Source organism: Nycticebus coucang, chromosome 16 (assembly GCF_027406575.1).
Source record: "Nycticebus coucang isolate mNycCou1 chromosome 16, mNycCou1.pri, whole genome shotgun sequence".
NCBI classification, from domain to species: Eukaryota; Metazoa; Chordata; class Mammalia; order Primates; family Lorisidae; genus Nycticebus; species Nycticebus coucang.
In genome coordinates, this window is record NC_069795.1 from 74,944,749 (window position 1) to 74,967,977 (window position 23,229).

Sequence of the window (23,229 nt, forward strand, 5' to 3'; positions counted from 1 at the left end):
GCCACACACCTGCGTCATGGGGTTTGTGTAAAGTTTAGAGGAGATGATAACTGGGAAAGCATGAAACACAGTGGATGATTTTCAGTGGGTGAAGATCTCTTCAGGGAAATTGATGGGAAGGCAAATAAAAGCAGGCCCATTGAGTGTGCACTTACTATTGTCCCCAGCTCACTGGTCCTCATGTCTAAGGTGGGATCTAGCTCTGCAGCTCAGCCCTGCCTCTCTAAGCCCTGCCCAGTCCCTAATGGCCCTCCAGGACATGCTCCACCACTACAACAGAAGTGAGACGCAGTGCAGTGGTCAAAGCCTGGTTCCCCTAGATCAGGATCTGGGCAGCACCTGGGTCTATGCTGATTTAGGCATCCCTAGAAATTTGAGGTCTTCTGGTGGTGTTGGCCTTTTCCGACACAGAACTAGCATGAGAGCCAGTACCCGAACCCAGTGACCCCTGCATGCTGGGCCTGTGCTTTCTCCATGCCTGGACACCCACATACTTGTCCAGGGATGGGCCTCTCACAAGGGCACAAACTGGTCACACAATGGCCCAGCCCCAGGACGGTTAAGATACTCAGATAGCTTGTAAACATGGATGCCGATGTAGAAACACTGAGAGTTCTGCCTCCCAGGACCATATAGAAGCTTCACCCCCAAGAGTTGGTCTGCTCCAGGACACAGAGCCCAGGGATACTCACACTTTGGACACCTGATACCATTCTACAAATGACAAACACACAGCAGCAATACCACAGCCACCAAAATGAGAGCTTCCCCTCCCCTTCTCAACCTCCCTGGCAAAAGGACAGAGACTTTCCTGCAGGACTCAGGCTGATGCTACAAGTCTGCCTGGATTTAACATAAGAAGGAGCAACATGGGCCCTAACACTGTCCCCCCTCAAAACCAGTTAAAAGTCAACTGCAAAAGCTTATTCTTCTAGCAGCTTCAGTGGAAGCCAATATTATACTCATTTAAGAATTCTTATGTAATATACCCTCTCATATAGTTTAGATTTTTGGAAGCACATTAATATTCTACATGCTCAAAATGAAAAGTCAAATTAAACCAGCAAGAATGAGAGGTAAAAATTAAAATAGAATGCAAAAAGGAACAAATTAACCTAACTTGTAGACAGCGGGCTGTGAGACGGCAGAGCCCTCATAGCCTGGGGAACATTCAGAGAATGAACCCCCAGCTGCTTCTCCTCTGTTTGAAAAAGCCATTTTCCTTTCTTCATGCTCCCTCTGCCAGAAGTCACGTAGCCCTTCTTTGTTTAGTTAACTATGCAGAGATCCTTGAGATCTCTCCCTTCTTTTTCCTTGCCATATGCTAACAAAGTTAAGTGGTAACCACTAAGTCACATAGTTCCCTTCTTCCTCCTTGCCATATGCTAAATAGTTAAGTAGTAACCACTGAGTCACATAGTTTTACCTTTGTTCTGTCAACTATGCTGAGATTCTTGTGATCTCTCCCTTCTTACTTCTTGTCATATGTTAATGAAGTTGAGCAGAAACCATTAACAAGATGGTTTGTCTTGGTTAGAGTCATTTACATTTTTGTATTGTACTGTAAGACCAAAACTATGTCTTTTGTTTATGCTATTTCCCCATTTTGTCTATGCTGCTTCCTCCTGGACAACCCTGTAGAGATACTATAAAATAAAGCTGATTTTGTGCTTTGGGGCTGGCTGTAGTCCCACCCTTCGTTTCCATGTCTTCTCTGGTGCTGTACTTTCCTCATTCTCCACTAATTCCCCTCTGGTTCACTTCCCTTCGCCAGGCTGGTTCGCGACACTAACTGTTTCAAATGAATGACATAACCGAGTTAAGGTAGAAAATGTAACTTTTTTCTTTAGAGATAGGATTTCTCTCTGTTGCCCAGACTGTAGCGCAATAGCCCAATCTTAGTTCACTGTAGCCTTGAACTCCATGGCTCAAGTGATCCTCCTATCTCAGCTTTGTAAGTAGGCGGGCCTACAGGCCCATGTTACTGCGCTCAGCTAATTTTTTTATTCTTCGAGGAGACAGGATCTCGCTATGTTACCCAGGCAGGTCTTGAGCTTGTGATCTCAAGGGATTCTCCAGCTTCAGCCTCCCAAAGTGTTGGGATTACAGATCGGAGAGCACTTCACCGGCCCAGAGTAACTTTTAAACATAGTAGTATGTGCTCTCAGTCTAAAGACAAAAATAACGATAACAAATTCTAGATAGACAGCTTTTTTTTGTTGTTGTTGTTGTTGTTGAGGTATGAGTTGTCAATTCTGAATCTGCTTTCTCTGAATTATAGGATTGAGAAAATAACTAAATATATGGAACGAGGGTCAAGTTTCTCACTGCTGGAGAAGGGAGTTCCAAATAAGGAAAGAGGAAAGAAAGAAGAATGAACTCTGTGGCAATGATGGGAAGTTGGAAGCATCAGTTTGAATGTATGCTTTTTAAGATACAGAGAGTGCTATAGATCAATAAATATATACATTTATATTTATATTCCTTTTGGTCCACTTAAAGTGTCCATAAGCAAAGACATCCCAGTAGCAAAGAAAACACCTACCACTCAGATGATGGTTTCTAAATACCAGTTCTCGCTTTAAGGAACCAGGGCTCTTTGAGAAATTCACTGATTTGGGGCTGGGGCAGAGAAAGTAGACAATGAATGGAATATCTTGTACCAAAAAGTAAGAAAGTGCTCAAAAAAAAAAAAAAATGACAAGGATATGTCAAAAGGACACAGGATCCAGCTTGAAGGGGCTCCCTCTAGCCAAATCTGGCATAATTTAGTCACCAAAATAAATGATGGCAATAGAATAAGAGTCTGAGTCCATAGATAAATAAATGAATACATTAAAATATGAGCAAGAAGAGAAAGCCCTTTCTTACAACGGAAAGCCAATTAATATACGTGGAAGGAATTACGGTGTTAGAAAAATCACCATATTGTAACTATCACAGTGATAATTGATTCTGCCAAGAATCACGAAGAGATGCTAAAGCTCGTCGGTAAAAGATTGATGAGGAACAGGATATTTCCCTGTTCTGCATATACTGTTATGCAGGAAAAAACCCCAGCACATTATTTATTAATTACAAAGGATTAGTAATATAAAGTGGGTTAACCTAGCAGACATCACCTTAAATAAATTACCAAAGTTAACATCATTGATCATGGGAAAAACGAAAACTGTGTGCCTCCTGAGATGACGCCTATGTGCCTCCTGAGATGGAGGAGGACAGAATGTCACTGCTATAGTATCACTGCCAAAAACACAAATGCAAATCTGATCGTGAGGGATCATGCTCCGAACTGAAGAACATTCTACAAAGTAACTGGCCTGTGTTCTTTAACAAATGTCAAGGTCATAAGAGACAAAGGCCAAGGAACTGTTTTGGATAAAAGGAGACTGAAGAGACATAACAACTTGTGGGGTGCATGATGACCCTGAACTGGATTTTAGTTCAGGCGCAGGGCAGGAGGGAGCCATAGCTTATTAGTGGGATTGAAGGAAAGTACTACCAAATTGAAGGAAAGTACTACCAAATCCAAAAAGGATTTTTGGCAAAGTATTTTCTTTTCTATCTACCAGATATGTAGCAGCACCCCTCACCCCCTACCATAAGAATGTGACCTTTTGTAACTGTCCTAGGAAATAGCCCCGAGCTGAAGCAGATAACCGGTAACTGGTTCTGAAAGAAAAAAGCTAAGCAAATGTTTAACTGCTGATCTTGTCTTAAGGCAGATGAGTAATGAACCAGAGTTCTTCTTATCTGGAAAAGCCCCTATGTCTGCTACCCCTCCCTAAAGCCCCTGCTATGTCTCCTACCCCTCCCTAAAGCCCCTGCTATGTCTGCTGCCCCTCCCTACTTTATGGTTTTTGCCTTTATAAACTTATAAAACCTGCTGTTCAGGGCTTGACTCCTTGGCTCCTAAAAGAGTTGTGAGTCAAGCCCCAGCATGCTGGAATGAAATCCTCTTGCTATTTGCATCAAGTGCCGACTCTTGCGGTTGATTGGGGTCGTCATCGCTCAGGGCAGAGTGGGGGTCCTGCCCCAAGTCTTTCAGGATAACTGGAAAAACTGTGGAACTGCAGACCTGATAATAGGATTTATCAATGTTCAATTTCCTTGATAAATATACTGTGGTTAAATAAAAGAAAATTCTTGTTACTTAGGGAATATAATGGACACTGAAATTTTTATGGTGTTTGTGGATAAAAGAATATAATATCTGAAAATTACTTTCAAATGGTTTAGGGAGAAAGAGAGAGAGAGAGAATGATTCAATGATAAAGCAAAAAAGGAGACTGTTAACATGTGGTAAATCTGAGTCAAGTAGTAAATCTGAGTCGAGTATAGGATTTTTTTTGTACTATTGTAACTTTTCTATAGTATGAAATTTTATCAAAATAAAGTTTAAAAATAAATAAATAGGTTGCACAACATTATGAGTATATTTAAGGCCATTGAACTGTATACCCCAAAATGGTTAAGATGGTAAGCTTTACATTCTGTGTATTTTACCACAATAAAATATTGGATGAATAAATAATAACTTCAATAAAAGCTATTCTATAATAGATGCCCAGATGTTATTTTTTTAAAATAGCTTATTGGCCGGGCATGGTGGCTCACGCCTGTGGTCCCAGCGCTGTGGGAGGCCGAGGCGGGTGGATTGCCTGAGCTCAGAGGTTCGAGACCAGTATGAACAGCAGTGAGCCAGAGTAAGACCCCATCTCTACTAACATCAAGAACATCACCAGAGGAAGAAGAAAATGAACAACAAAAAAGAGTACTTCAAACGAAGAAGAATTAACAAGGAAGCTGAAATTAAAAAAAAAAAAAAAATTAAAAATAGCTTATTTACTCTTTTACTCCTAGTTGTCCAATAAGGAATGGGTATGTGTACTTACTAAATGTGAGTCAGTTGAAAGAATGAATGAATTTTCCTTAGAAAGTGATGTTAGGCATCTCTTTTAAGATGGCAAAGTATTTTCTTACCTTCTGAATTGGCATGGAAATGACAGAAAAGATGTGCTGCCTTTTTAAGGATGAAACTGTTAATTATAACTAGAAGGGGGAAAAAACAAGTGCCGCCCACACATCGGACATTTGGAGGAATTCATGCTGAGGGCCTTGGAGAGGCAGAGAATAAGCCAAGGTAAAGTTCCTCAGGGGCTGCGGTAAGAGCTGTCTTCCAAAGCATCCCGAGAACTTCCAAGTTCACAGCCAGCTCAACCTAGAAGCAGACATAGGCCATAAGCAGTGACTGAGTATAACATTAACTTGAAGGCTTTATCGCTTATCTGGAAGTCACATATGTGACACAGCATAAAAGATTGCTTAGGGAATTCTTATTATATTCCCTAAGGCCAGGAGTTCATAAATGCACCAATGCAATTGCCAAGTTCTTACATTAATTTACGTGAAGTGGCACAATATTGACTCTAAACTGTGAAAAGTTTAAAATGTGTATTTAATCCCAAGAGCATCCATTCTCAAACTGTTTGGTCTGAGGGCCCTTTCCCTTCTTAAAAATATTGCCTTAGGGCGGCGCCTGTGGCTCAATGGCGTACCATATGCAGGAGGTGGCAGGTTCAAACCCAGCCCCAGCCAAAACTGCAAAAAAAAAAAAAACACTGGCTTAGGTGAATTATAACTATCAATAGTTGCCATATTAGAAACTTAGGGAGAGATATTTTAGATATTGACTAATTCATTCTAAAGTAATAACCCCATTTCTTATTAAAATAAATGATATATTTTCATGAAAAATAAGTATTTTCCAAAACAAAACCAAAAAGAAGGGCCTTGTTATACATTTTGCAAAACTTTTTAATGTCTAGACTGATAAAAGACGGCTGGATTCTTGTATCTATTCCTACATTTAATCTATTGCAAAATGTTGTTTTGAAGTACCTGAAAAACAAACAAACAAACAAAAAATCAGCCTCCCATAGTTCTACAATTAGGAAAGGAAGGAGTAATTTACTACCACTAATCATATATGAAAAATATTACCGTGCCCCCTCAAATTTAAGAAACTCACAAAAAAGGGTGACAAGAATACAAAAATCAGTGGAAACTGGCAAGAAATTAAGTCCTTCTTTCTGAGAAGATTCTCCTTCAAGCAAGAAAGGCTGAAAGACTTAAGACCGTGTTTTCTTCTCGATGAGTTTACTAATATCACTTGGTTATTCACTTAAACACAAATACGTACATTCTTACTATTGTAATTGCTGTTTACTAGTTTAACATTTTTATAACCAATTATAATAAACATAACAATGTCATTATAGTTATATAAAAATGTTACAAACCTTAAAAACATAAAAATAACGATTCAACTAACAAAACATTGGAAACAAAAGAAATGGAAGGAAAAGCATGCAGGTGGATGTGCTATTTTTCAAATCACGAAACAATAAGTGAACTGATAAGAAATTGATAACTTCATCAAGAAATCAAGGAACAGTGCATTATTTAAAGGTGTAATGATAACAATTAGAGGAAATTAAAACCTGCCCCTGGAGAATGGGGGTGAAGGAAGAAGGAAAGAATGCTTTCATTTTATATCTTCCTGTATTATGTGAATCCGTCTTACTGCATAGATGTGGTACTTCTAGGATAAAAAATACTAACCTGTTTTTTATTTCAAGAAAAAATTATCACGTTACTAGAAATATTCTGAAAATAGAATGGGATTTTTTTCTAGAGTTAGAAATCCTGTTGATAGGGGTATGTCATTTTATTCAATGGATGGATTCCTTCAATTTTAATCACATATTTATTTCTTTTCTTTTTTTTCTTTTAATTTTTTTTTATAATTTTTTTTTTTTTTAAGTTTTTGGCAGGGCTGGGTTTGAACCCACCACCTCTGGCATATGGGGCCAGCGCCCTACTCCTTTGAGCCACCCCTATTTTCTTTTTTTTTAATTAAATCATAGCTGTGTACATTAATGCAATTATGGGGTACAATGTGCTGGTTTTATATACCATTTAAAATATTTTCATCAAACTGGTTAACATATCCTTCATTGCATTTTCTTAGTTTTGTGTTAAGACATTCTCTACACTTAGTAAATTTAACATGTACCCTTGTAAAATGCACCATAGTTGTGTTCCCACCAATTACTCTCCCTCCATCCCTCCTCCCTTCTCTGCTCCCCTGCCCCTTCCTCCCCAAAAAAAGATAGAGCCCAATTCATAATTGCTAAGTCATGGAAAAAGCCCAAGTGTCCATCGATCCACGAATGGATTAATAAACTGTGGCATATGTACACCATGGAATATTATGCAGCCTTTAAGAAAGATGGAGACTTTACCTCTTTCATGTTTACATGGATGGAGCTGGAACATATTCTTCTTAGTAAAGTATCTCAAGAATGGAAGAAAAAGAATCCAATGTTCTCAGCCCTACTATGAAACCAATTTATAGCTTTCATATGAAAGCTATAACCCAACTATAGCCCAAGAAGAAGGGGAAAGAGGAGAGTGAATCACATAGTTAAATGTATTGAATTAATGGAATACTTAAAGATTGAGTCCTTTTGTAAAATAAATGCCAGCCTCAAAGTTTGTGTATCTTTTCAAAAAAATGTATAATTTGGTTTTGCTTTGTGTTTACCGATAACTGCCTAAAATAAAAAAGTGACTTAAAATGAGTCATAGCTTTCTGTTTTCTTTTAAGTTAACTTCTGTGAATACTGAGATTTATGTTAGAGCAGGAACATAGCTATTTGGGGCTTAGGGAGGGTTGTTAGGCCACTTTTGCTTCAAGTTAATCAGTAAGCACCCAGGTAATCAGTGACAACAACCATGGATGTGATTCACAAGCTACCTACTGATTAGGGGGGATATTCAATTTTTACACAGAGAGTGTTTTTTACCCCACTATCTTTTTCTCTTTCTTTCTGCTTGTTCACGTGGGGAAGGAAACATTCATATACCAAAACAAAAACAAAAGGAAATGCCTCCTGAAAGGTGGTAATGCTAAAGCATGGTCTATCCTATGAGAAAAGCATCAAAGCCTGCGGCTACCTCTACAGACTTCTCAAGTCAAGCTATTTTGGAGCACACCACTGTCACTATAATCACATCTTTTTTTTTTTTTTTTTTTAAGACAGAGTCTCAAGCTGTCACCCTTGGTAGACTGCCGTGTCATCATAGCTCACAGCAACCTCCAACTCAGCCTCCAGCAATCCTCTTGCCTTAGTTTTTCTATTTTTTTATTTATTATTATTATTTTTTGAGACAGAGTCTCACTTTTTTGCCCTCTATAGAGAGCTGTGGTATCACAACTTGCAGCAATCTCCAGCTCTTGGGCTTAAGTGATTCTCTTGCCCTCTGCCTCCCAAGTAGCTGGGACTACAGGCGCCCACCACAATACCTGGCTATTTTTTTTGTTGTTGCAGTTGTCATTGTTGTTTAGCAGGCCCAGGCTGGGTTCGAACCCACCAGCCTCAGTGTATGTGGCCGATGCCCTAACCACTGAGCTATGGATACTGAGCCAGTTTTTCTATTTTTTAGTAGTGACGGGATCTCACTTTGCTCAGTCTGGTCTCAAACTCATGATCTCAAGCAACCCACCCACCTGGGCCTCCCAGCGTGCCAACCACATCTTTTGATAAAGGCTTTAAAACTCAGGAAGGAAAAAAAAAATGTTTTAGAATTACATTAAATTATACTTGATAATTACTGAAAAGCAGAAAGAGTTACTGAATTAAATTATACTCAACTATGTGTACTTCTTTAAATCTTATTACAATTAATTGATATAGTTCCATGAATGTAGAACTATCTAGTGTTTCAACTATTATCCTAAAGAGATATATTGTTGTCAGAGAAAATACAAATGAATGGAAAAGTACGCTAAAATTGAGCTATCCATCCTTATAGGAAGCTAGGATGTTCCATCAGGCCAGACCAGAGTATAAGCACCACCTACTGGCATCTTGCTCAAATTACAAGAATAGTATTTGAGAGTCATTAATACGGCATTCAGGATTCTCCTTACAAACCCCAAACTTTTAAACAATGAAAAAGATAGAATTTTTTCTATATCTGGCCATGTATAAAATGTACCCTATGACAAGGAAATGTTTTGAGGTTATCTAGTCCATTTGTTCATAGCTAGGCAAAATGTATCAATCATGTTTTTTTTTGTTTTGTTTTGGTTTGGCTTTTGTTTTCTTGTTAAAGACAGGGTCTTGGTCCTCATCTTGTAATTCTTGCTGAAATTCAAAAAACAACACAACAACAACAACAACAACAACAACAAAAACCAGTGTCTTGGTCTATCACCTAAGTTGGAGGGCAGTGTTGTGATCACAGCTCACTGCAGCCTGGAACTCTTAGGCTCAAGTGATCCTCCCACCCCAAACCCCTGAGTAGATAGGACTACAGATGTGTTCCACCATGCCTGGCTAATTTTTAAAATAATAAGACCTTTTAGAGACAAGGTCTTGCTATGTTGCCCAGGCTGGTCTCAAACTCATGGGCTCAAACAATCCTCCCCCTTCAGCCTCCCAAAGCAATGGAATTATAGGCATGAGCCATTGCTCCCAGCCAATTGTGTTTTTTTGATTTCTGTATCTTATGATGTCATGATAACTTTAAAATCTTACTGGCCAAAGGGGTAAATGACTTCTATGATGAAAACTACAAAACACTGATGAAGGAAATTGATTAAAGAAGACAGAAACGAATGGAAAGACATTTCACGTTCATGGATCAGAAGAATTAACACTGTAAAAATGACCATGGTACCTAAAAGCAATCTACAGATTCAATGCAATTCCTATCAAAACACCAATGACATTTTTCACAGAAATTTTAAAAATCCTAAAATTCATATGGAACCACAAAAGACACTGAATAGCTGAAAGAACAAAGTTGGTGGCATCAGACTCCCTGACTTCAAAATACATGGCAAAACTATAGTACCCAAAACAGCACGGTATTGGTATAAAAATAGATACATAGACCAATGCAACAGATTAGAGAACCCAGAAATAAATCCATGCATTTACAGTCAACTGATTTTTGACAAAGGCACAAAAAACATACATGAAGGAAAGGACATCCTCTTCAATAAGTGATTCTAGGAAAACCTAATATCCCTATGCAGAAGAATAAAACTAGACTCCTATCTCTCACCATACATAAAAGTAACTCAAAATGGATTAAATGTAAGACCTAAAACCATAAAACTACCAGAGGAAAACACAGGAGAAATGCTTCAGAATGTTGGTCTGGAAAAAGATTTTAGTGCTAAGACTTGAAAGGCATAGGCAACAAAAAAAAAAAAGATAGACAAATGGAATTACATCAAGGTCAAAACCTTCTGCACAGCAAAGGAAACAATCAATAGAGTGAAGAAACAACCTGTAAAATGGGAGAAGATATTTACAAACTTTGTTCATTCAACAAAGAACTAATATCCAGAATACATAAGGAATTCAAACGACTCAACAGCAACAAAATAAAACTAACAAATAATACCATTAAAAAGTGTGCAGAGGCTCGGCACCTGTGGCTCAAACAGCTAAGGCACCAGCCACATATACCTGAGCTGGCGGGTTCAAATCCAGCCCGGGTCACCAAACAACGACGGCTGCAACCAAAAAATAGCCGGGCATTGTGGCAGGCACCTGTAGTCCTAGCTACTTGGGAGGCGGAGACAGGAGACTCGCTTGAGCCCAGGAGTTGGAGGTTGCTGTGAGCTGTGATGCCACAGCACACTACCCAGGGTGACAGCTTGAGGCTCTGTCTCAAAAAAAAAAAAAGTGTGCAAAGAATCTGAATAGACATTTCTCAAGAGGAGACATACAAATGGACAACCAGTATATGAAAAAATGCTCAACATCACTAATCATCAGGGAAATACAGGCTGGGCGCATGGCTCATGCCTATAATCCTAGCACTTGGGAGGCTGAAGTGGGTGGATTACCTGAGCTCATAGGTTCGAGACCAGCCTGAGTGAGAGCAAGACATCACATCTAAAAATAGCCGGGCATTATGTCAGGTGCTTGTAGTCCTAGCTCCTTGGGAGCCTGAGGCAAGAGAATCGCTTCAGTCCAAGAGTTTGAGGTTGCTGTGAGCTATGACAACACAGTACTCTACAACATGAGACGCTGTCTCAAAAAATAAATAAATAAATAAATAAATAAAAATCAGAGAAATACAAATCAAAACCAAAATGACGTATCATCTCATCACAGAATGTCTAGTATCAAAAAGACAAAAATAACAAATAACAAATGCTGGCAAGGATGTGGAGAAAAGGTAACTCATACTCTTCAGTGGGAATGTAAAGTAGTAGTACAACCATTGTGGAAAACGGAATGAAGGTTTCTCAAAAAAAATGGAATTAGCATAAAATTCTGCAATCTCATTACTGGGTATTTATTCAGAGGAAAGAAAATCAATGTATCAACGGGATCCCTACAGCCTCGTGTTTATTGCAGCCCTATTTACAATACCCAGGATATGAAATCAACCTAAGTGTCCATGAATGAATGAATAAAAAGATGTAATTCTATACACACAATGGCATGCTATTCACCTATAAAAAGAATGAAATCTTGTCATTTGCAGCAACATAAATATGTACAATTATTATGAATCAAAAAAAAATTTTTTAAATCTTGCTGTCCTGGGAAAAACTGACCCTCCCAGGCTAGTCACTTCTTAGACATAGCAAAAGGCTCAGCCAAGAACACACCTTTCATCTGCAGATCAACCAAATCTGAGTCTTCAGCTCCTTACCTAACTCTCACACACCAAGCCAACATTTCCCCAGACCTAAATCATCCCAGGACCAGGTACCAAGCCCCTGGAGACAAACCCTATATACAGACCCCACTGGAATTCGTCATACTAGCCAGTCGTCAGCCATTTACTCACCTTGCTGTGCCCTTCCTGCAGAAACCCCAAGATAGGCTTTGGCCTAGGGTTTCCCCTCACACCTCTCTCCAGCCACCTGACCAACCGAATGCTCCCCTGCTGCCCTGTGGGGCATATCGTGTTCTCTCCTCTCGGGAAATGTAAGTAATCAAACCTCCTTTTAGTGGCACGGGCTTCTCCGTGTTGTCACTTAGTCACCTCCATAAATTAAAATCCTAAAGATACAAACAAGACACAGAATCCCACCTAATTCATTCCAGTGGTGGACACTTATTCCACTCTTTACAAATATGCCGCATTTGAGGCTCAGTTGTCATTTTTCAGGCAAAGTAACAAATAGGGTTATAAAATGGCAAGAGGGAAAGAAGAGAGAAGAATGTCAGTGTCTCCAGGAAATGCCTCAAATGCATCTCGAGCTTGAGGACAGCATCTGTCATTTCTTCTCTCCCACACGCTCCAGGAGCACCAGGCTCTTCTCTTTTGGTGTTTCTAAAAGTGGGTCCTGTCCATTCACTAGAGGTGGTTTTATGAAAAGTTAATGGCTTAAGATTCAAGACCCTTCGGGCGGCACCTGTGGCTCAGTGAGTAGGGCACCAGCCCCATATACCGAGGGTGGCAGGTTCGAACCCGGCCCCACCCAAACTGCAACAAAAAATAGCCGGGTGTTGTGGTGGGCGCCTGTAGTCCCAGCCACTTGGAAGGCTGAAGCAAGAGAATCACCAAAGCCCAAGAGCTGGAGGTTGCTGTGAGCTGTGACACCATGCCACTCTACTTAAGGGGGACAAAGTAAGAGTCTGTCATTAAAAAAAAAGATTCAAGACCCTTCACTAGCATTTTTCCCTTTCCAAAGATTATAACTAACTTTGTATTTGCAATTTGTATGCTTTTTATTAAAGAGAGTCCCTAAAAATTGTATAAGCTTCATGCCCTATAAAACTGGCTGGCTGAGGGGGTCATAGCTCTGGGAGCCTCCCTCAACCCCTCTCCCCATGTGCTGTGAGCCCTGTTCTCCCACCCGACCTTCTGGGCCCTACTGTCCTTATCTGTAAAAGGGGGGGGATAACATGGCCCCCTTGTCTTCAGTTCCCTTTTCCTTCCTTCTCAGTGGCATTCATACTGATAAAGCAAAATGCTGTTGTCACTGGGCAAGCCACTCAACACTCAGGTCCTTGGGGACTCTCCACTGCAGGAGATCACATCTCTGGGCTTGTTCCCTGACACGCTGAGTAAGGGGACTGGGCCAGAGGATGTCTGAGGACCCCTCTGTCTCTCGACAACTTGGGTTTCATCCCCCACTCTTGGTGCTACTTCCTCAGTCACCACTGCCCTGAAACTTGTCCAGGCTTTCTCTTAACACACCAGGCTGATTTAGGTGAGCCAATGAATTGGGGAGGGAGGGACAGAGAGCGCACAAGGGAGGGAGGGACAGAGAAGGAACAGCAGGAAACCAGGCAGTGCTGGGACACCATGCAGGGAGACAGGGAGGGGGTCAGAGACGGGTCACTCCCTGGATCCCAGGCGGCCTTGGGACCTGGAAACACCTCCTCCTATGCTTGGGCCAAACGCAGTGGTGTTGGTGAGGCACCTGCTCCCTCAGTCTATGGTGGATTTTTCCTAGGGGTGATTTGCTCAGGCCATCTGGGCATTGGCCACAGACCTCCCCAAAGGTCCACACAGACCCACCACTGCGGCAGCGGAAGTCCCTGGTACAGTGCTCCCATCATGTGTGCTAGTGACATCACATGTACTAGTTAGTCTGCGGCTTTTGGTGACTCGTTCTCATGCCATAGCATGACACAACTTCCCTTTTAAGTATCCCTTGAGACCTTCTAACCCTGGGAGAAGGAAGACAAAGCGTCAGATTAGCTGGAGGCGCTCCTTATTCCATAAGAACTAAGAGATTCCTGTTCTTTTCCATCTCCAGGCAAGAACAGGCAGTCCGTAGACTCCTGGTAACCTGAACTGAGTTTCCTCCCCCCTCGCAACGCTGAAAGCAGTTGATTCTGCCGGACTGCAGCCCTCACACAGCTTGACTGCGTGCTATCTCTTCCTGCCTTAAGCTACCTGCTTTCTCCTGCCAACTTCATCTTCCTGAAAGACCACATTCACTGAAGTGGTCTCTGGCAGAGACGAGCACGATGTGGTTCCCCTTCCATTCACCTCCGTCTGGCACAGGCTTCTCCTTATTCTGCAGCCCCAGATGTCACTCACAGTCCACTCCACTGGGCTTCGTTGTGAAGTCTGCTTCAGCCAGTCACTGAGCATGCATTTTATTTAGTGCTCGTCAGGTGACAGGCACCAGACCAGACCTTTCCACGTATGGCATCTCATTTAACCTCCCCAAACCCTGGAAGTCAGGCACACTCACCCCCTCCCACAGTGGTGGAAAGAGACTGGGAGCCCTCCCTTGCCCAAGGGCCCAGCCTATCTAGTGGCACCATCAGGATTTGGGACTCAGGCTCCCAGGTTCCAGTCTACCATGAAGCACACCTAATAAAGTGCCTCGGGACAGAGGCTCCTGGAGCAAGACTCACCAGCCAGCAGAGCAGTAGGTCCTGAAACGCACACACATATTCCCAAACACACTCCACACCCACCTAAGCTCAGAAAGTATCACCCTGCTCCATGGATTGCACACCCAGCGGGCTGTTCGGAATGAAGTCCCACCCTCGGTGCTGGCCAGGGCTAGGATCCTGGATTTGAGGCTCCTGCCTTGCTCTTCTGCCTGACTTCCCATGCTGAGTCCTGCGTGTATTGCCAACTGATCCTTCAGATTACTTATACTACCCTATGGGCTAAATACATAGTTCCCACCCAAGTTTTATTATTAACCAACATTTACTGAATTCTTACTATGAACCAATCAAGCACTATACTAAATATGGATAAGAATTATCTCTTTACATTTTCTAAATTCTCTAGGGTTCGTTTGATCACTGGGTAGCCATTTTATAGGTGAGGAAATGGAGGCTTAGCAAAGCTAAGGGACTTGCTGACGGTCACAGAGTGTCAGGGCCAGTACTTGAACCCAGGCAGCAATGTACACATGTACCTTCAACCACCACACCATTAACCCTGGGACCTACAGCCCCTTCTCAGTTGCTCCACGTATTACTGACCAACCTACACACACACAGAAGGTTACTCCATCTGGTCCTAAAATTATTAAAGCCAAACCAAGAATCCATTCGCTCACCTCTCCACCCAACCTATAATATCCCTACACTTGCCAAACTTCCCCTGTGTTACTTTCCAGACACAATGACCAAGAAAAGAGCAGGTTAAGACTGCAGGGTCTGGCACATCACCCCCTAGCCTGTCTTGCCACTGTACTCTGCAGGCCTCAAAGCTCTGAGTAGAATTCCTGAGCTCCCCACCTCAAGACTGGAGTAAGGTTAAAAAAAAAAAAAAAAAAAGGTTCACAGGCAATTTCTTGAGGGCCAGCAACTTCTCAAGTTCAGCTTCAAACACATTAGCCCCCCAGCCTATTCTCTGTGCCCCTACAGGGACCCAGGACTTGCCATCTGGACAGCTTTGCTTATACCACTGCAGCAGGAAGCAAATACTATGTAGCAAAATGGATTAAAGCTTGGGCCCTGACATCAACACACCTACATTCAAAGTGATACAGTTCGTCTGTCCAATCAAAATAATCACATCTACCTCAGAATGTTGTTGTGAAGATTAAATGAGGTGATACATAGTAGGTGCTCAGCATTATTGAGAGCTATCATCATTTTCTTACCTTCCTGGCAGCTCACCCGACCCTTAGCCAGACGAGTTCGGCTCAAGAGGCCCAACATCCATTGAGCACATTCGATCTGGCAAGCATTATGCCAGGTACTGGAGGTACAAAAATAAATAAGACACGTCCCTGAACTTCAGGAGTTCACAACCTTAACAGAGATAGAAAAGAAACAGCTCACCTCAATGCTACATTGACAAGAGCAGTGACACAGGATGCTGCAGGCACCGGAGAGGTCGGTCACAGCACAGAGGGCCTCGGGGCCCAAGATGAGGAGTTTGAACTGAATTCTGAAGGTAGAGAAGCTATGGAAGGGAAGCAGAGAAGTGTCTTCCAGCAGAGAAGTGTCTCTCTCCTTTCCTTCCCTCCCTCCCTCCCTCCCGCCCTTCCTTCCTTCAGCTTTATAAAAGAATATTTTTAGTATTTTTAGTAGCAATCTGGAGAAAGAAGTTAGGAGGGTATGAATAAATCAATCAAGAAATGGCATCCTGGACTAGACAGTGCAGGGGACGGAGAGAGAAACAGATGGACCTCGAATGTGCCTAGACAGTAAACACCAAAGGCCTTGACATTGGACGACATTGTCCAGTCCCTCAGTGCTCAGATGTTGAGAGAAAAGAAGGTGACACAGAGGCTTTTGTATCCATTTTATTTTAAAAATCAACTCTCTCGGGTTCAAACCCAGCCCCGGCCAAACTGCAACAAAAAAATAGCAGGGCGTTGTGGCGGGCGCCTGTAGTCCCAGATGCTCGGGAGGCTGAGGCAGGAGAATCGTGTAAGCCCAAGAGTTAGAGGTTGCTGTGAGCTGTGTGAGGCCATGGCACTCTACCAAGGGCGGTACAGTGAGACTCTGTCTCTACAAAAAAAAAAAATCAACTCTGTCTTAGGGCCCTTCTGCCAGTTTGACTTGCTTTGGAGTTAGCTGTTGTCTCTTCATGTGATCACTCAACTAAATGCCGCTTAAATGCCAGCCACTGCCTTAGGTACTGGGAGGGTTTCAGTGACACATCAGTCAAGTGAGAAGTGTCAGCAAAGCCAGAGAAAGACAAGCAGTGGGGAATGGCGTGATTTGGCTGGAAGGGGTGCCATGCAGAGGAAGATGTAGGGAACCAGACACTCAGGCAGGGTCAGACCAGGCAGTGCTGAGGCGAGGGAGTTTGAACCTGGGGTGGTGGATGTGAGGGGCCACCAAAAGTTTTAAACAGAGGAGAAAGGAACAGATTCTTCTCACCGAGGATATCTGATTTGTCTCTCTTTTCAGAATCCCTGGGGCCTCACATTTGCCATCTGGGTTTCTTTTTCATGCTTAACACCGTGCCCACTATTTAGGAAATAGTCCACAAACACATGTTGACAGCATAAACACCCACGTACAGTGTCATACACCCAAACAAAACACATGGCAAGAAGCAAGAGACTCGCCCAGGCAGACATAAGGCCCCTGACCAATCAAGATCGCGGAGGGTCCCCACCCACACTAAGGGCAGGGCCTTTTCACTGGAAGGGAACAACTCTGGGAAAGAGTTGAGAAGCTATTCTGATTTTCCAGCCACTCCTGTGGAAACAGCCTGAATACTTCCAGGGCTTCGTGTGAGGCCCTAAGGACTGAGGGGCAGGATCACAGCCCTGGGTCTGTGGGCAAAGCCGAGCAGTACTATTTACTGAGCACTTAACGCCTGCCAGTCATTATGCTGCATTTTTTCATGTTATCTGTGTGCAGAAAAAGGGCAACTACTTAGTTTGGATTCCCTCACCAAGCCTGGACCCCAGCTTCCTCACTCGCCTCCTGGCTCCCTCCTGGCTCGGGACACTCACAGACCCTGCTCCTTTCCTGTAGTGCGAGGCCCTGAGTTGGTTCTCTCCACCCTATGAGGGGCTCATCCCCTTTCACAATGCCAGGAAACATCCCTGCCTCTCTCTGCAAAGCATGAGAGAAATCTAAGGGGCAGCGAAATTTCAAGGTGAAGGCAAACACCCCAGGTGTAAGTAGCTTCCTGAAAAGCACCCACATACAATTTTTTTATTTCTTAAGGAATCAACTCTTTCTGGGAGATCTACCTCAATTCCTTGCCTACATGTTAAATATTTACTGTAACAAATGATCAACGGGGGAGGATAAAGAAAAATGCAGCAAACATCAGGGAATCCAGAAATCCATTTGACTTCGGTACATTAATTTTTCAGAAATAAATTTACCTTCTTACTTTTCAGTAGTAAAAAGAGTTCATATTATCTGTGTCTTTATTCTATTTATAGAGATCTCCCATGATGGGGTGGGGGTGGGGGGAGCCCAAGATTCAAAATCCACTACAAATAATGGTGAAGATTTTCTGTACACAGACGGTTAAGAGTTGGCTATGATATGTTCTCGATTAAACTAGAATGCGAAAATAAACTTCAGAGACAATTTAAAATAGTACGTTGTAATGTTTCCTTCCACTCAGCTCCCTGTCAGGCCACCCCTTGTCTCCCAGCCTACCTGTTGGGCTGCCTCGTGGAAGAGTTCCTGCACCTGAGACATCTGGGCCACTCTCGTGCAAATGGGGTGCTGGTGGTGTGGGTGGGCAGACCCCCCTGGAAAGCAAACAGCACCCTCAAGTCAGGCTGGCTCCTCCGTTCTCCTCTCCTTACTGTCCACCTTCCTGTCCACCAGGCAAGGCCCTGGATGAGGAAGAGACCTTGTCTGCGTCATCTGGAAACTGATCCTGCTCACCTATTGGGACCCAAATTGGTCCTGCTCATCCTTCAGGGGCCACCTGAGCTAAAATCTTGCTGTCCTGAGCCACAGCCCCTCCCATATTTCTCTCTCTCTCTCTTCCCTGAGTTCCCTCAATGTATGAGGGTCACAGTCAGCTGCTCAGCCCTGAGGACACAGTTTATACCCCCAAGCCACCCTTGCCTGCCTCACCCTCAAGCCACCCTTGCCTGCCTCCTGGGCCCCACTATCCAGGCAAGGGCACCATCAACTCACTAGAACTGGCTGCAGATGTGACAATGAGCAGAGGGGAGAGGGGAGATTAGGAGGCTGTCTCAGGAGCCCTCCCTGGAACAGGGCAGAAAAGTGCAGGGGGATGAAGGCTGATGAGAAAAAACGGTGGGTGCATCCTGGTCAGTGGGCAGTCCCCAGCCCACCAGCAGAGTCTTCCCTGGCTGCAGAGGCCTTGTCCTCTGATTTGTGTGCTCCCTGTCGCCAGCATAGTCCTGGAACTTGGACAGGGCCCATGACATTTTGGAGAAAGGAGGAAAGGGGAGGAAGAGAGAAAGAATAAGGAAGCAGAACCGTGGGCTTGTGGGAAGAACATGACCAGTGACAGCAGCCAGCGAAGGCGAGGAAGGGACAGCGCACTGAGGGGTCTTCAAAAGAAAGAGTGGGAGTTAGGGGAAGAGGGTTCGCCCAGAGAGAAGCTGGGCAGGCTGCAGGACGTGGTGAGCTGCGGTCCTGCCAAAAGCCGATGACAGGTGGTGCGCTAGATGGCCCGGGCAGCCCCGCACGCCCAGAGCCCGCCTGCCGCTGCAGCCCCCGACCTCTGACCCACGCCGCCCTTCCCCACCCGGGGCCGACGGAACCCGCATCCCGCATCCCAGGTGCTCCAACCTCCGGGCGACCCGCGGAGGGGAGCGCCTACCTGAGCCGGAGTGGGAACTGAGGTGGCCCCACGCCTGACCCCTAGCGCAGGCCAGACCTCCTCCTCCGAGCGGCAACCCTTCCCGCCCACACACCGCCCGTCCTCACCGGCTCCGGGACGGCCAGCTCCCAGCGCCGCCCGCCCTGTCCCCGCCCGCGCCACGTGGCTGACCGCGGAGGGCCGGCCAGGTGTCCCCGCCCCGACGCGGGCGCCCCGCCACGCCGGCACCCCGAGTCCAGGTGCAGCGGGTGAGGCCGCGGCCGCACGCCGCCGCCTCCCAAGGAGGTCACCGACAGGCCCAGGGGAAAGGGGGAGAATCTTAACCCTGGAGGCTTGGGCGGGGGGATGACCGGGAGGGGGTGACGAAGGGGATTCGCGCCCCAAGCCCGCAGACTCCAACTGCCCAGCCGCTGCCGCGAACCCATCCACGCGGCGACCCGCTGAGGGGCCCAGAGACAGGCGCCGTCCCACTGCCCGACTCTCAACACGGGCGAGAGAGCGCCTGGGCCACCGGGAAGGCTGCAGCACCTGCGCAGGTGCGGGGGAGGCGTCTGGACGCGCGGACGGAGACCCTGCCCCCCAGGGATCCCAGAGTGCGGCCGGCTGCCGACCAGCTGGCCGCCAGACTATCCGGGAGCAGAGCTCTCAGGCGAGCCGCCGGGGGGGAATTACCTTCACCACCTTCAGCGAGACCAAAACCACCTTTCCTAGGGGTGAAGTGAGGCTTCCGGGGCCTCAAGTTGCAGGAAATAAACTAAATTAACATACAGAGAGATTAAATTATCTCCATTTCCAATCTGGCATATTTCCTAAACCTTAAATAACCTGCTAGGCTTCCATGTGGGCTTTTGAGAAACGGGAGGGCAGCTGGGAGTACTTCCCACACCCACAAGCCTTTGTGTGAAAATCCCTAAAAATAGAGGTTGTTCTTTTAAAAACAAAAGGGAAGACAAAGCCATGGGAACACTGGCAGAGCCCTAACTGCTCCCTTCTGCTTCAGCAAAGAAGCTGTGTGAGTGGGCCTGTGTGCGCGCATAGATATGACAATATAAAATTTGCCGTTTTAACCATTTTTAAGCATACAATTCAGTGGCGTTAATCACATTCACAATGTTGTACAACCATCACTGCTATCTAGTTCTAAAACTTTCATCACCCCAAACACAAGCTCTGTATCCCATTAAGCAATAACTCCTCATTTCTCCTACCCCAGCCCACTCTAATCTAATTTACTTTCTACCTCTGTGAATGGACCTGTCTTAGATATTTCACACAAGTGGAATCGTACAATATTCATCCTCTGTGCCTGGCTCATTTCACTTCACACAATGTCCTCCAGGTTCATCCATGTTGTAACAATACATCATCAGAACTGCATTCCTGGCAAAGGAGTTTTTAATAACCCGTCTCTACCAGAGGAAAGAACCTCGAATAAATTACAGACTAGCCATCTGTGAACAATGGATGGACAGGATGACACATTCCTGTTATTAGAATCCACCCATGTGGATACCAAAATCCACAGATGCTTAAGGCCCTTAAATAAAATGGTATATTTGCATATAACCTGTGCACACCTCCCAAGTACTTTAAATCATCCTTAGACTTCTTATCATAACTAATAAAATGTAAATGCTATGTAAATAGTTGTTATACTACATTATTTGTGAAATAATGCCAAGAAAAAAGTTTGTGCACGCGCAGTACAGAACTAACCTTCCCTTTTTTTTTTTTTTTGATCCAATTTTGGTTGAATCCACAGAAGCAGAACCTACAGATACATAAGGCTGATTATATGTCCATTTATTCATCTGTATGGCTAGTAATCTTTTTATATTCACTTTTGGGTCATACATGACACTTTTTTGGCCTCAATTTGGTTTCCTGTTTACTGTCACCTTCTGATTACCTTCTAAGAGTCACTGTGAACTTTGCAGAATCCATGTTCAATTCCAAATCAGCCTCAGTTAAAAACATTAGAAAAGGTAATGTACCCCCTCTCTTCATAACCATCTACTTCCTGCCATTCATCATTTTCTGTATAAGTGAGAAGTTCTCTTCAAAGCTTATAAGCATCTTCTAAACCTAAGAACAAACATGTTCTTCTTCATATTAAAATTAGATAGAGAAACCTGCTCATTTGCAAAGAAAAATGTGTTATCTTGCTTAATGTAGACTTACAACAATGAAACTAACTTTAAACCCACGCTCATGTTTAAAAATGGTATCCTGCATATCCTTTCAACAAAATATTCTTTTTTTTTTTTTTTTTTTTTTTTTTTTTATTTTTGGCCGGGGCTGGGCTTGAACCCGCCACCTCCAGCATATGGGACCGGCGCCCTACCCGTTGAGCCACAGGCGCCGCCCAAAATATTCTGATTTTTTTTTTTTTTTTGTAGAGACAGAGTCTCACTTTATGGCCCTCGGGTAGAGTGCCATTGCTTCACACAGCTCACAGCAACCTCCAACTCCTGGGCTTAAGCGATTCTCTTGCCTCAGCCTCCCGAGTAGCTGGGACTACAGGCGCCCGCCACAACGCCTGGCTAAAAATATTCTGATTTTTAAGATATGATCCTATATGACCAGTAGGAGGGATGTTCATCACATCATTATTTTATTATTATTATTTTTTTAGAGACAGAGTTTCACTTTGCCGCCCTCGGTAGAGTGCAATGGCATCACAGCTCACAGCAACCTCCAGCTCTTGGGCTTAGGCGAGTCTCTTGCCTCAGGCTCCCAAGTAGCTGGGACTACAGGCACCCGCCACAATGCCTGGCTATTTTTTTGTTGTTGTTGCAATTTGAACCCACCACCCTTGGCATATGCGGCCGACGCCCTAGTCACTGAGCCACAGGGGCTGCCCCACATCATTATTTTGTAATAATTAAAAATAAATGATAATAACCTAAATGTCTATCAACAGAAGACTATTTAAATAAGTTATGTTTTAGGCACACTATCACAGCCAGCTTTAGAAAGAATTAGGTGTTTTCATATGTATCATAACATGGAACTCTGTTTATCACATAATGCATAAAATAGTAAGTTACAGAATAATGTGTAGTGCTATCATTCTAAAAAATTAGTGTATGTTTATATATGTGTATAGTTTGTATAGAAAAATACACATTGATCTGTTAATAGTAGTTATCTCTAGGAAATGGAATTCAGATAGTAAAGTGGGAGGAGAGATCCATGTTGGTGTATAAATTCTCAATTTTTATTGACTTTGTTACTTACAATGAGCATGTGTTAATTAGGAGTCTGGGGAGGGAAATGAGTAAGAAAATTAAAAAGACAATCAATGTGGGGCAGATTGTATTTTCCAAAGATAAGTGCCCTAATATCCCATTTCAAATGCTCTTCTTACAATATGATATTGAGATTCTTTCCAAAGGAAATGGGGCCTATATTCCCTCCCATTGACCCTGAGTAGACCTTTTAAAGTGCCTCAACCAATAGAAATGGGAAAAATGACACTGCTTGACTTCCTAGGCTAGGTCATAAAGCAATAGGAAGTCTGCCTGGCTTCCTCACTCTCAGAACACTTACTGTTAAGATTCAGCTACCGGGCGGCGCCTATGGCTCAGTCGGTAAGGCGCTGGCCCCATATACCGAGGGTAGCAGGTTCAAACCTGGCCCCGGCCAAACTGCAACTAAAAAATAGCCGGGCGTTGTGGCGGGTGCCTGTAGTCTCAGCTACTTGGGAGGCTGAGGCAAGAGAATCGCTTAAGCCCAGGAGTTGGAGGTTGCTGTGAGCTGTGTGAGGCCACAGCACTCTACCAAGGGCCATAAAGTGAGACTCTGTCTCTACAAAAAAAAAAAAAAAAGATTCAGCTACCACGTTGTAAGGAATCCCAGGCCACATGTGAGTGTCAACTGCCAGACATATGAGTGAAACAAGCCTTCAGATGATTCCAGCCTTCAGCTGAGGTTACAGATGCTGAGGAGAAAAAAAAGCTATGT

At 43.8% G+C, this 23,229-nt stretch overlaps 1 protein-coding gene across 8 annotated transcripts in view; it reads right to left on the reverse strand.

Moving 5' to 3' along the window:
* SLC12A8 (solute carrier family 12 member 8) overlaps positions 1-19,819 on the reverse strand; it is a 156,307-nt gene extending 136,488 nt beyond the window's left edge. For 3 of the 8 annotated variants that reach the window (XM_053564408.1, XM_053564403.1, XM_053564398.1), the window contains exons 1-2: positions 19,264-19,819; positions 18,117-18,211 (exon numbers count right to left, since the gene is read on the reverse strand). In XM_053564408.1, coding sequence (XP_053420383.1) covers positions 18,117-18,158 — 42 coding nt within the window. In that variant the 5' untranslated portion in view covers positions 18,159-18,211; positions 19,264-19,819. The other 5 variants (XM_053564404.1, XM_053564401.1, XM_053564400.1 and 2 more) reach the window with 4 other exon arrangements.
* Positions 19,820-23,229: the final 3,410 nt, after the last annotated feature.